At 35.8% G+C, this 11,674-nt stretch overlaps 4 protein-coding genes across 6 annotated transcripts in view; 1 reads left to right on the top strand and 3 right to left on the bottom strand.

The window, feature by feature from the left end:
• LOC116426060 (uncharacterized) overlaps positions 1–5,657 on the bottom strand; it is an 85,045-nt gene extending 79,388 nt beyond the window's left edge. The window contains exons 1-3 of one of the 2 annotated variants that reach the window (XM_076365196.1): positions 5,118–5,657; positions 4,648–5,012; positions 4,228–4,331 (exon numbers count right to left, since the gene is read on the bottom strand). The gene's annotated coding sequence lies outside the window, so the exon portion shown is untranslated. The other variant, XM_076365197.1, reaches the window with a different exon arrangement.
• LOC116426062 (quinone oxidoreductase-like protein 2) lies at positions 1,713–3,924 on the bottom strand. The gene is made up of 8 exons (XM_031974524.2): positions 3,487–3,924; positions 3,057–3,290; positions 2,802–2,993; positions 2,541–2,725; positions 2,349–2,440; positions 2,164–2,278; positions 1,957–2,086; positions 1,713–1,890 (listed from the first exon to the last, which is right to left on the bottom strand). The coding sequence occupies exons 1-8, from the start codon at positions 3,721–3,723 to the stop codon at positions 1,834–1,836; spliced, it is 1,242 nt and encodes a 413-aa protein (XP_031830384.2). The 5' UTR covers positions 3,724–3,924; the 3' UTR covers positions 1,713–1,833.
• A 1,310-nt stretch (positions 5,658–6,967) lies between the features above and the next one.
• On the bottom strand, positions 6,968–9,531 carry LOC116426063 (uncharacterized). Of its 2 annotated transcripts, XM_031974525.2 has the most exons (6): positions 9,368–9,474; positions 8,771–8,794; positions 8,578–8,675; positions 8,298–8,502; positions 7,746–8,225; positions 6,968–7,660 (listed from the first exon to the last, which is right to left on the bottom strand). In XM_031974525.2, exons 1-6 carry the CDS (start codon positions 9,441–9,443, stop codon positions 7,536–7,538), a joined length of 1,008 nt encoding a protein of 335 aa, XP_031830385.1. In that variant the 5' UTR covers positions 9,444–9,474; the 3' UTR covers positions 6,968–7,535. The 2 variants fall into 2 exon arrangements, with proteins under 2 accessions (XP_031830385.1, XP_031830387.1); XM_031974527.2 differs by lacking the exon at positions 8,771–8,794 and having other exon boundaries at positions 9,368–9,531.
• Positions 9,532–9,796: 265 nt separating this feature from the next.
• On the top strand, positions 9,797–11,267 carry LOC116426064 (putative rRNA-processing protein EBP2 homolog). The gene is made up of 3 exons (XM_031974528.2): positions 9,797–10,125; positions 10,204–10,290; positions 10,376–11,267. Exons 1-3 carry the CDS (start codon positions 10,039–10,041, stop codon positions 11,174–11,176), a joined length of 975 nt encoding a protein of 324 aa, XP_031830388.1. The 5' UTR covers positions 9,797–10,038; the 3' UTR covers positions 11,177–11,267.
• Positions 11,268–11,674: the final 407 nt, after the last annotated feature.

The raw sequence follows: 11,674 nt of genomic DNA on the forward strand, positions 1-11,674 counted from the left end.
TACAAAGACACTTTAGTGAGAAGTTGTTAAACAAAGGTAAACCGTTCGAAAAATCAAATGATTCGTCTGTTTGTTCTAGCGTTAGGACGTGGTTCTGAGCTAATACGAAAACTGGACGCCATTTTGTGAACAATGAGTTCTCGCCTAATTCATCTATCTTTTGGTAATCTGTATTAAACGCAGAGGAATTTAATGATATAAATATTGTAGTGTACATTCGGCAGAGGTGCGGAAGAATGTTTTGCGGAAGCCACGCTTGTCGAGAATTGAGCTTAACGCAGTTAACAAAATGGCGGATCGCAAGGGAATATTGAACGTTAACGGCGCGTGCCCGGAAAAATCAAGCGAGCGTTGTGAAAGAAATCCGTGCAACGCCTAAATCGATGACGGAGCGGTTGAAAGAAACCGGAGGCTGTTTGAGATATAAATCACAGTTAAAACGCGCGCAAACGGGCCGGTGCCCGTAATTTTTCTGTCTCGTTGACCGGGTGACACGTCGGTGGCAAGGTTTATAGAGAAAGCAGCATTTACATAAGGACTCGCGGTATCGTGTCGGACTGGACAATTGAATTTTGAAATCGCGCCGCACCACACCCACGATTACCCCAGGGGGTGCTACCTTGAACCCGAGCCGGCCGTATGATTAACGATACGAAGGCGTTCTAATTGGCCTTCGCGAAACGGAGGCTGGAATGCGCGGAGCATTCCCGAACGGTACAGAGATTTTCAAGGTGGCCGCGAAACTTCGCTTCAACGCTGATAGACTAAAGGTCTGACAGAAACAATGGGATCGAGAGCTAGATCTAACTAAGAGCAACGATTGCCGCGAGATAAAGCGAGCAAAAATTCAGATGAAAGGATAAACAGGCTGAATAGCGAGTCCGTTTCAACTATTTCGCCTTCAGCGGAGTTAAGCAAGGTCGCTGGACCAATCGATGGCACCCACGCTGGTTGGATCCGTTTTTATTATCGAGATTGCCGAGTCTCGCAATCGATGGACAGATGTCCTGCTGGGAAAGAGATCGAAATGGAAGGACACTCGAGCTAGCCGCTAATAAATCTCATCTTTTTCATTCGATAACGCGCGTACACTGTCATTTTATGTGACAATTTAGTTATTTTATGGATCACGTTGCTGCAATCGTGGTTACTTTTCCCTGCTCACTCGGATCGAACCGAGGCGATGCAAAATTCTTTGCTACCATTAAAGGAACATATTTATAATTGACGAATGACCACCGTTCTCAGGACTTTTACTTCGGGTTTCGATCGCTGCTCGGTAGCACCGCAACAAAACGCTCTAGTTTCGATAAAAGGGCATTGAGCAACCGATAATGACCGCGGCCGAGTTGGCGGTGTACTAGCTGCCTAGGAACAATCGTATGCGTGCAATTTTCTGTTGTCTCGACGTCGGCCTAACACGCGGCCCTTCGAGAGAACGGGTTACTAACACTGGGAAAAATTGATTAATACGAATACTCGCTTTACCAGACAATATTTAGCTTTTTCTTCGGTTTTTTGTGATCTTTAAAACGCCGGATCGCTCTGTGTGTAATATTTGGCTCTGAAAATGAAACTGACCGAATAGAAATTACGATGTTTTTCTAGAAATTAATATAATCTGGGAATTGACAAAATGAAACAAACATTCGGCAATATTTTTTCAGCCAAAATATCGATACGACGCAGGATAATAAAAGTTCTGTTGTAGGTAAGTAAAAGATGATTTATTAAAAATTCTGTACAATATAATATTGGATATATTTAATAGAAAATCTTAACAAAAGAAAAAGGTTCACGTTGTTTAATAGGAACTAATAAGCCTGTCCAGTATTACTGCTTTTCCACTTTTTCCACTTTAGCGTCTTTGTTTTTAACATCGATAATGACCTGTGAATTTAACAATTATCGATTGCCTTTGTTGGATCATTTACACCATACAAATTCCTCACTCACTTTTCCTGGTGATTTGCTCTTAAGTATATGATCCACTGCATCATTTACATTACACAATCCAGCAGTTAATGCACAGGTTGGTTTAATAAGACCATCCTCAAAAAATTGTATAACATCCTCTCCTGCTTCTCTAATTAATTAAATGAAAAAAATTAAGATATTTCTAAACAACACAAATCTTAGTTACTAAGCTGACAGACTTTGTACCTATATTTATCTGGTTTTAGTTCCTTATACTCTTTTAAATTAAACCCTGCTACACTGAAACGATTTGAATCAGACTCTGTCATCACTGCTGTCGACCCAGCAATTACTGCCCGCCCTTAAAGTTGAAGATTAGGAATAGAAAAAGTTAGTCCACATTTTAAACTGATTTTAACATAATCATGTACCTTTGCTAGAAAGATGGTGCACTACCACAGCAAAACTGTCATCTCTCAACAAATCTTTCATTGTCGCACCACTTTTATAAATACTGGTGAAACTGAAAATATTACACATCTGCTGCTACTGTTCATTACTTGATCAAAGTCTCACATGAGAATCCTAATTATGAGGAAACTGATTCTCATCCATCAACTTACCAATCTAGGATGTTTTTCAAATGTTCACCCTCCTGATCTGCGAAAATAGCCTCTATACCTTTATCAGTAGCTAATTCCTGTAATTGCTTCAATAATTTACTATCTTTGTATTTGAAAGACGCAAGAACATTGCCCTTTCCTCTGGCTAAATCTGCTCCCTCTTCAGTAGCACACACTGCTATTACCTAAATTCACCATTGCTCTAGTATTTCTATACATTTTAATTTAACATACTCATTTCCTAAATGCTTTAAATCTAACCTCGGCTTTATATACATTTGTTGCTAGATCAACTGCTGCTAAGCCAATACTGCTCATCCCGACATTGATTATGATTATATCCCCTTCTTGCAGATTAATTTTACTTTCTATTGCGAGTAAGGCACAAATATAATCATCGAGTAAACCAATTGCATCAATCGATTTAAATTCAGATGGTATTTTCCAAATATCCTATAATATTTGCTTATAGTCAAATGTAGAAGACAAATAATATATTCAATAATGTTAGCTTACGTCAAACTTTGCTATGCACTGTTCGCTTAAACCTCCATATAATTCTTTATTAAGAGCAATTACTTTATCTCCAACATTGTAATTACAGTCTTGTGCATCTTTTCCAACTTGCACTAATTTGCCAACTAACTCTTGACCGAGTACCATGGGCAAGCATGGTTTAACTGTGTATAACTGTTTTGCTAATAATATATCACAGGTATTTAAAGCACAATACGCAACATCAATAACAACCTATACAAAATAATATTAAGTATATTGAAAAATGTATTTTGCTTTAACATGTAAGACTACATAGAAATTCTATTTTTATATTAATATAATAATTCATGATTTTATGTAACAATAATATTCTAATTCATGGAGAAGTATGTATGGAAAGAGTAGTGTAAAGGATTTTATTAACTGAATTTCTAATTTTGAAACTCACTTCATTATCTTGTGATATTTTAGGAATTTCAATCTGATCAATAACAAGTGGGCTATCAAAATCCTTTAATACTGCAGCAGAAATTCGTTCAGAAGTTGGAACATTCTTACAATTTAGGTTAGGTGATGTAGATTCTGCTGTAGAACTGAATTTAACAACCCTCGTTTGTGCCGGAAACTTCTTCAAATGACTTCTACAAAATTGCGGTAAAATTCTTCTTCCAGCTGAGACGGACATTTTCAAAATATACACTTATTTTTAAATACACAGAACACTATTACCGCAATCACAATAAACCGTGACTTAACTCTGACATGTACTGCCGGACATGCGCACCAATATGGCTGTCAAAATTCAAATATCGATGAGGATGAAATCGAACGTTTTCCATATCGATTATTTGAATCTTTAACGAGATATTTGAAACTGACCGTTAGTTAAGTAATGGACGCCTAAGAGAAAGTGCGCGTTGTGATATAACAGTTTTTATTACAAATAAACGTAAAACAATCAAGTATTCTATGTGATAATTTGGTAGAAATCGAAGAAAGTACCTTCAAGAAGCAAAATCATCAATCGGTATGTCTGATACATATATTTATATAGACTAAATGATTATTCTAACCGTCAATTGTTACATTCGAATATGGGCTCAGTAAAGGCGGTTCATTTCAACGAACCATTCGATATCTTTGATACATAACAATTCCTGAATTATATAAAATCGAATCGGGTACTTACCGATCACCAAATCTGTTGCATACCCAAGGCACAATGCATTTTCCATTAAAGAGGGTGGAAACTTTTTCGCTGAGAATGCCATAGAGTCCATAGACGAAAATTAACTATGAAATAAAAAAGAACATAAATGATTTAAAAGAAACAATATAAATTACAAATCAATCCGATGTAATTTATAAAAAAGAATGAAATCAATTACTGAAACAAATTTTTAATCACGCGGAAAACAATTTGTTTAATATATTTTTTTAATCTCTTGACTATCTAATGCATGTGCAATGAAAGGTTTCGCAATATGGTGCAACCGTCATGCGCTTTATTATTAAAATATTTGCAAAATTTTAACCAACAAGTAACAACAGTTCGGAAACATGTGACTTGCTTAAGCAACAATTTAATTATACTAATTATTTACTGTACCTTTTTGAACGAGGTGTACACGTAGTGAATCACTTTTCATTCGGTTAATTCATGGAAATCAAAAACACTCTCAATAATCAGAATGATAGAGGTTGAAAACTTTTCGATTAATTATAACCGGAAGCGGTTCGGACACGAAAGCGGTCACGGAAGTATGTTTCCCCGACACGGTTGATAAGAGAACTGATTCGCTCGATTTTTGTTTCTTCTGACAAAGTCAGGCCTCCCCACCAAGCTGTCGGTCCATTTTATTGCTATTTTTTTTCAAGCAACCCCCACTACCATTCCAGGTCATTTTTCATTGTAGGTTCATTAAATTTTCGCCAAATCTATTCTCCGCCATTTCAAAATGGTTTTAAAGTTTTCTACAATTTTAAAGTCATGCTATGATGGGATTTAAATGAATGATATTTATTAATTAATCAACTACACATACACTAATCAATTTTAATTAACATTTATGTACATACATGTAGGTCTTAGGGTGTGCTTGAATAAATAATAATTACATTATTAGTTGGAAGTTTATTTCAAATTAATTCTTCTTCCAAAAACTGTAACATGGTTCTGTTAACATTAGTTTATTATTGCATGTGTTATTTTACATAAACTGAAAGGAATACATTTGTAAAGTACAAAGCATCTGAATTATATATTTGTTATGTTAATATCATTTTGCAATTGATTCGCCCTTTTCTTCCTGCTATTTTAATGATCAGTATACGATTATATCTAATAACAGAGAATATGCAATAATTCAATATCTATAAAGAATCATGAAAAGTAAGTACAACGTTTAATACACTCATATAATACAAGAAATGAGAATGATTAAATAATTCGCCTTACATATTTGTTCTTTTCCACTTTTATGCGAAAAAATTAAAATACAATTACAAAAGGTCTGTATTAATCATACAATGAATCAACCATACTGAACTTGCGAACAGAGTAATGATCAGCGAGGTAACATTAGTACAAGTGATGACATTAGAAATTTTATTAAATTTATTCGTTGACAATATTATTCCATGCATTAAGCAGTATGGCCAGCCGTACCCATTATTTCTATCACAAAACAGTCGTACCATGAAAATGTTAGTTAGTTTCTCTTAAAAACAAACGCATAGTAGATACTAAATTTGATGACCAGATTAATGTTAAAAATATAAAACGGCGACGAGTATGACTAGTATGTTATTAGAATCTTTCATTATAAAAGTATTAAACTTATTTAATACCTCCGGTTAATTTCAATAAAACTAAATACTATCAGCATACACTTAGAATACTTCAATCACACTTGTATGATGGTATATGTGAAAAGAAGCACCGAAGAAGCATTTACATAGAAATAATACATTATTAAAGAGGCCCTATTCGTATGAAAAGAATGTGAGAAACGTTCAACAATATAAGAGGCTCCTGAAAATACATAGCATAATCATGAATTTACTTATAAGGAAACAAAGAAACGAATGATCGAAGAAGTAAATACAAAAATTAGCTAGCATGTACAGGACAAATAAAAACTATACTGATGCATTTCACTTGTACCACATGTACAATAACTGCTTCTGCAATTTCTCGAATATCACGATCTGAGCTCTGGTATGTAGTCGACACCTAAATTAAAAGTCTACCTACATTACATAGAATAAACAATATACGAACACGTTTGCTCCCATTCTCAGAAACATTATCGAGAGGAAATGCTAGGTCCTAAGCACTTTTTTCGTTGGTAGCATATCTGGATATTACAAGAACACATACGTCGACATAATTCGTGTATAAATTGTTTTTTTTTCTTCTCGTGTCGTTTAACATATCAAAACAGTATACTGTGCATTCACGTTCAATAATACTGTGAATGAGTCTCATGTCTTAATCCTACGCAGAATATTAGGATATTACTGCCACTGGTACTATGCACTCTGTTGTTAAAGTGTACAAGTTTAGTACAAAAGTTCGATTACAAACGTTAGTACAAAAGTTCGATTACAAACGTTAGTACAAAAGTTCGATTACAAAAAACTATTGTTACCTTTCCGTCGCTTAGAACTGAAATATTTTTAATTATTTTAAATCTAGATTCTGGAATGCTGCATTAATAATACTTCTAATTCAACATCGATGTATATGAAAAAGTCCTTTCGTTCGAATATACTTGTACAGTCGGCGAAAACTTCTTGGTTTGTTTTTTTTTTCTTTTCGTTATTGTGCACAATTCAGTTCGAAGGTGGGTTAAGTAAAAATCAGAGGAAGATGTAGCACAGACAGATTCGAAGTGAAGTGAATATTGAAGTAAATTTTGAAATCGTTCTTCGGATAAACAATCGTCTCTGTATTATGATCATTTTACAAATCAACCAACACCAATAAGATCACAGATCCTCGAAATAAAATGTGTTGCTTCTCAACGAAATTTTCGGTTTGATGGTGATGACTGTATTCATTCTTTCATCTTTTTCGGACTGTAAATAGTCATCTTCGAGAATTTTTGATGGAATACTTTCATTATCGATATACAAAAACTCACCCCGGTCGTAACCAAAACGAATTTCACGAAACGCCCAACGAAGACAAGAACGTCAAGAAAAAAAAAAAGAGAAAGAAACTATCAGATCGATCTAATTAAATATATACGGCTTCCACGAAAACAAGAGTAAATTTGAATTCGATAAAAACTTTCGAAATGGGTTCCTAAAAACTTCGTAACTGCTACTTAGTAGTTTATGAACATATTTGCAAGCCTTACACATATAAAATTGCACCATTTACTATAAAATCTGCGTTGAATCGACCAAATACAAGAGAACCACAAAAGAAAGTCAACTTCGTTCAATTCAATAAATTTCAACATCATTTAAATTAGGGTCTAGTTAAACTTAAATTCGGTCTAGTGACTCGATCGCTTCACCATTGGCAGCTATTTTACACTTTTTTTGTGGTTGATTGTACATGGTCTGCAGAGGTATATGAAGCAGTTCCACAATTTGTATAAAATTAGGCTCTGTAACAAAAAAAATATGCCAAATTTACGATATATTAGTATCATAACCATGTATTCAGTGCATGCTCGCGTGTAAGGTACTTACCGTTCTCCGCTGTGATGTATCCGTGTCTAATTAAAAAGTCAAGGGCAACTGGCACTGATGTCGTTTTGAAATGTGAAGACAATATCCTTTCTAAACATTCATTAACTGGAAGTAACTCGAAAGTCTCTACCTCGCCGTCATTGTTGCTTGGCACGAAATCGGGCGGTAGTTCAAGGTCATACACGAATTCCGTGTTTGGAAACAGACCCCTTTCACTTTCGAAAAAGAGTGATACACAACCAGCACTCTTCAACTTTGCAACAAGATTATTGGGAATGCTAGCTTCCTCTCCAGCTTCCTTTATAGCAGTTTCATTAATGCCATAACCAACACTTAACCCGCCGCTCACCATGTTATCCCAATATCCAGGCCAGGTCTGCTTATTTGGGCTCCGTTTTTGTAACCATATTGATAGACCTTTCACAGGATCCATAACATATCCATTAATGTCTACACCATATTTGCGAATTCCGAATAGACCTAGAAATCCAATGATCATGAGGATCACAGTTTTCAATATTTGCATTTGAGCATAGGGGATGATATACTTACATGTAGCAGACCGGTCCATTTTAAATAATGGTGGTGTATTGAACTGTGCACGTACTTCATAACACTCCTCCCTCCAACCCCGTAAAGTTACAAATTTTCCACCGGCCCGCCATTCCCTTAGGACCTCATCAACACGGGCACTTCTTTCTGCATAATCTCGAAATGCTGGATTTAATTGCACATATTCTGGGTGTACTTGAAATACCTTGAAAAAAAATGTAGATTATTGGAAAGGAGTGAACACTTCCGAGTGACCTTGAAGTACCAACTATAAAATTACCTGAGGGTAATTTAACAATTCCTTCATTACATCTGGGCGTACAAGACCAATTTGTTGTCCATCAACAACAAATGCCCTGCATTCACCTGCATGGAAACCTAAAACAAATAACAAATGCAGGAATCCAATTTCTGCAACACATATTCCAAGTAAGGAAAACAACTATAAATATACTTTTCCTTTTCTCACATACACTGCATATTCTGCATCCATTGCACTAACATTACAAAACATAAAATATAAATATACACAGAATACACAAAATAAAGCAGGTTTCAATGGGGAGAAATCAAGCAAGACCTAAGTATTTTTATTAACACATAAAATAATATATACAAAAGTAACATATATGCAGAAATATTCATAATCACTCCAAAAACATGATGTCCTTACATTTCACTTCAAATTACATAAAATCGCGATTATTATACAGATTATCGAATAAATGACACAACATAGATTTTCGACATCAACTTTTATAAATATATGTATACAATCAGCCCAACTCAAAATATTTATTGAGAAAAAAAGGGATGGACGGGGTGGATGGTGGGATAAAAGATGTACTCCGAACGAAGTTTCGCGAAACTCGTTCTATTTCTCGACAAAAAGCCGGCGGAATTCTTTTTATTTTGTTAATAACACCAGAAAGAATACACAACAGACTCCAAATCAATATCTCAGTAGACAGGTCGGAAAGCAACGCGTATCTATGCCTATTCACCTTAGAATTGAACAAGAGGGACCAACGAGGAGGCGGTGCGCACTTAAAACGAACGATTTGGCTTACCTGACAGGTAAAAGCAGTTGAATTTGTTGGCGAGCTTTAATAAGCGTGACATCGGTTTCTTATCACTATCCGTCATGATGTTTCGCTGTCGTTAGCCAGCTGTGACAAAAAATGCTGTCATAGAGCACAAGATATGTCAGACTCGAGCTTCAGGAGCTTTCTGCGTAACGATCTGCTGTAGATGAAACTGAAGTAGCTTAGTGATTGGTTAGTTACTTTCTGCTCATATTCGTTGAATTTCTTGCTGATAACGAGATAAGATATTCGAACTCGTTCTTCGCGTTGTTAGCGTAACGTACAATTTTTTATCTAGGCTCAAAAATATCGTTCTAACGATTTCGATTCACAGTAACACACAAGACACTAGGGGATGATTCTAAGGGTAATTACCGAAAAATCAATGGCGACAAGTACTGTAATTTGAGAGAAAAATGTACGTCCAAATAGAAGTAGATTACTTCGATTTAAGTAAATAAATATTGAGGACACCGTGGAATTTGCACTTTAGTTCCGTGTTTTGAATGCACTGAATAATAATGTGCATAAATTTGTTGTTTATCAGTTAAGTTAAACTGCGTATAATATGGTAGATTATTCCCAGTAGATGGGGTTCAGTGTGCAAGCCTATACTGTATATATTGTATTGGGTGATTCCCTAAAGTTATAGCGAAATGAAAGTGAAAAAAGCGATGAGGAAAGCTGCGAAAGCGACAGAATCATCCGATTCTGATTCAGAATACAACAGTTCAGACGAAGAAGTGAGTAATCTACTTAAATGAAAGTAGTCGTACGTAAAACTTAAGTTGCTCCTAACCTCACTTTTTTCACGTGTATAGTTACGGGAAGCTTTCGCGAAAGGTTTACTAAAACCCGGTCTCAATACAGTGGCAGAGGAGACAAATAAACAGTACAAAAATTGTGTAGTAAGTATGATAAGATAAGAATTAAGATTATAAGTGTCATGTTATTCCACAGAGGAAAGTAACATGGTGTTTAAAATCTTTGCAGACTCTTATGAAACAGAAACTAGATGAAATTAAATTAACTTTGCCATGGGTAGAAAGATTAGACATGATAAATGTACCAGCACCTTTAGCGCCTGAATTAGCTCTGCAAATGCAGGAGCAGGAAGTGAGGCGCTCAAAGCAGTTGAAGGGAAATAAAAAGTTACCTCAGTATGATCCAGCGGATGATCCTGTTCTAAATGACTTTCGTAGAGAGACGATGTTCCATAGACAAGCCCAAGGTGCTGTTATGGATGGTATTATGCGATTGAAAAAGCTGGGAATACCAACAACTAGACCAGATGACTATTTTGCTGAAATGGCCAAGACCGATGCGCATATGCACAAGGTCAGAGAGAACCTCATGAAGAAACAAGTGATCACTCAGAGGACTGAGAAAGTCAGGCAAATGAGGCTGCAGAGGAAAGTGGCAAAACAGATGCAGGTGGAAGCAACTTTGAAGAAGCATGCTGAAAAGAGGAAATTAATGGAGGAAGTGAAAAAGTACCGTAAAGGCATCAGGCAGGATCTCGATTTTCTCGAGGACAAAAAGAAGCCTCAGCCGAGAAAAGTGGATCCGAAAATAGCGGCCAAACGAAAAATGAAGGACTCCAGGTATGGTTTCGGTGGTAAGAAACGAGGTAACAAAAAAAATACGAGAACTAGCTCCATGGACGTTTCGGAATACAAGAGGCCGTCGAAACCGGGGAAAGATTTGAAAAAAAAAGGGGGAAACGTGAACAAAAGATTGGGCAAAAGCAGAAGGACTCAGATGAAAGCGAAAAAACGAAGACAACAAAAGTAATTTAGGAGACTCACGTTATTGTCTACAATTGACTCAAGCGCCCAAGCATTTGTACAGAAATTATTTGTCTAATAAATGAATATTTCCGTTATTACCTTTTTCACCGAAATATTTCGTCGATCCCGTTCGCGTGACGTTGAAAACGAACAATTGCAAAACCAACAAAACAATTTTATCGCGTGACTGCATTCAAGTTCATGAAAAAATAAAACGTACGAGTGTTCCTACGCCTATGGCAGAGAATTTATCATCAAAAGTGCAATCAGTTAACTTATAAAATAGGTACAAATATATTTCATATTATTAAGTATTAAACGTTTATTGCGTAAGAGACTTCGTAAAATTTCTTTCAATTCTTTTAATTTGAACATCTCTGGGTTCATCGTCCGTTCGCGATACGTTTTAAAATTTAAAACGTCGAAGGAATGCCCTAATTCCAACGCAGTCACTTCTCAACGAAATTCAAATTCCACTTCTAATTATTTTCGGCTGTAAGAG

This window comes from Nomia melanderi, chromosome 2 (genome assembly GCF_051020985.1).
Source record: "Nomia melanderi isolate GNS246 chromosome 2, iyNomMela1, whole genome shotgun sequence".
Taxonomy (NCBI): Eukaryota; Metazoa; Arthropoda; class Insecta; order Hymenoptera; family Halictidae; genus Nomia; species Nomia melanderi.

Excerpts from the sequence above, each read along its gene's own strand:
- LOC116426063 (XM_031974525.2), bottom strand. The coding sequence starts at position 9,443 with ATGACGGATAGTGATAAGAAACCGATGTCACGCTTATTAAAGCTCGCC. Across the intron at positions 8,795-9,367 it reads CAACTGCTTTTACCTGTCAG|TGCAATGGATGCAGAATATG; the intron begins GTAAGCCAAATC and ends TTGTAATGTTAG. Across the intron at positions 8,503-8,577 it reads AATTGTTAAATTACCCTCAG|GTATTTCAAGTACACCCAGA; the intron begins GTAATTTTATAG and ends TTTTTTTTCAAG.
- LOC116426062 (XM_031974524.2), bottom strand. The coding sequence starts at position 3,723 with ATGTCCGTCTCAGCTGGAAGAAGAATTTTACCGCAATTTTGTAGAAGT. Across the intron at positions 2,087-2,163 it reads CTAAAACCAGATAAATATAG|AGAAGCAGGAGAGGATGTTA; the intron begins GTACAAAGTCTG and ends TTAATTAATTAG. Across the intron at positions 1,891-1,956 it reads AGAGCAAATCACCAGGAAAA|GTCATTATCGATGTTAAAAA; the intron begins GTGAGTGAGGAA and ends TTAAATTCACAG.
- LOC116426064 (XM_031974528.2), top strand. The coding sequence starts at position 10,039 with ATGAAAGTGAAAAAAGCGATGAGGAAAGCTGCGAAAGCGACAGAATCA. Across the intron at positions 10,126-10,203 it reads ACAACAGTTCAGACGAAGAA|TTACGGGAAGCTTTCGCGAA; the intron begins GTGAGTAATCTA and ends TCACGTGTATAG. Across the intron at positions 10,291-10,375 it reads AACAGTACAAAAATTGTGTA|ACTCTTATGAAACAGAAACT; the intron begins GTAAGTATGATA and ends AAATCTTTGCAG.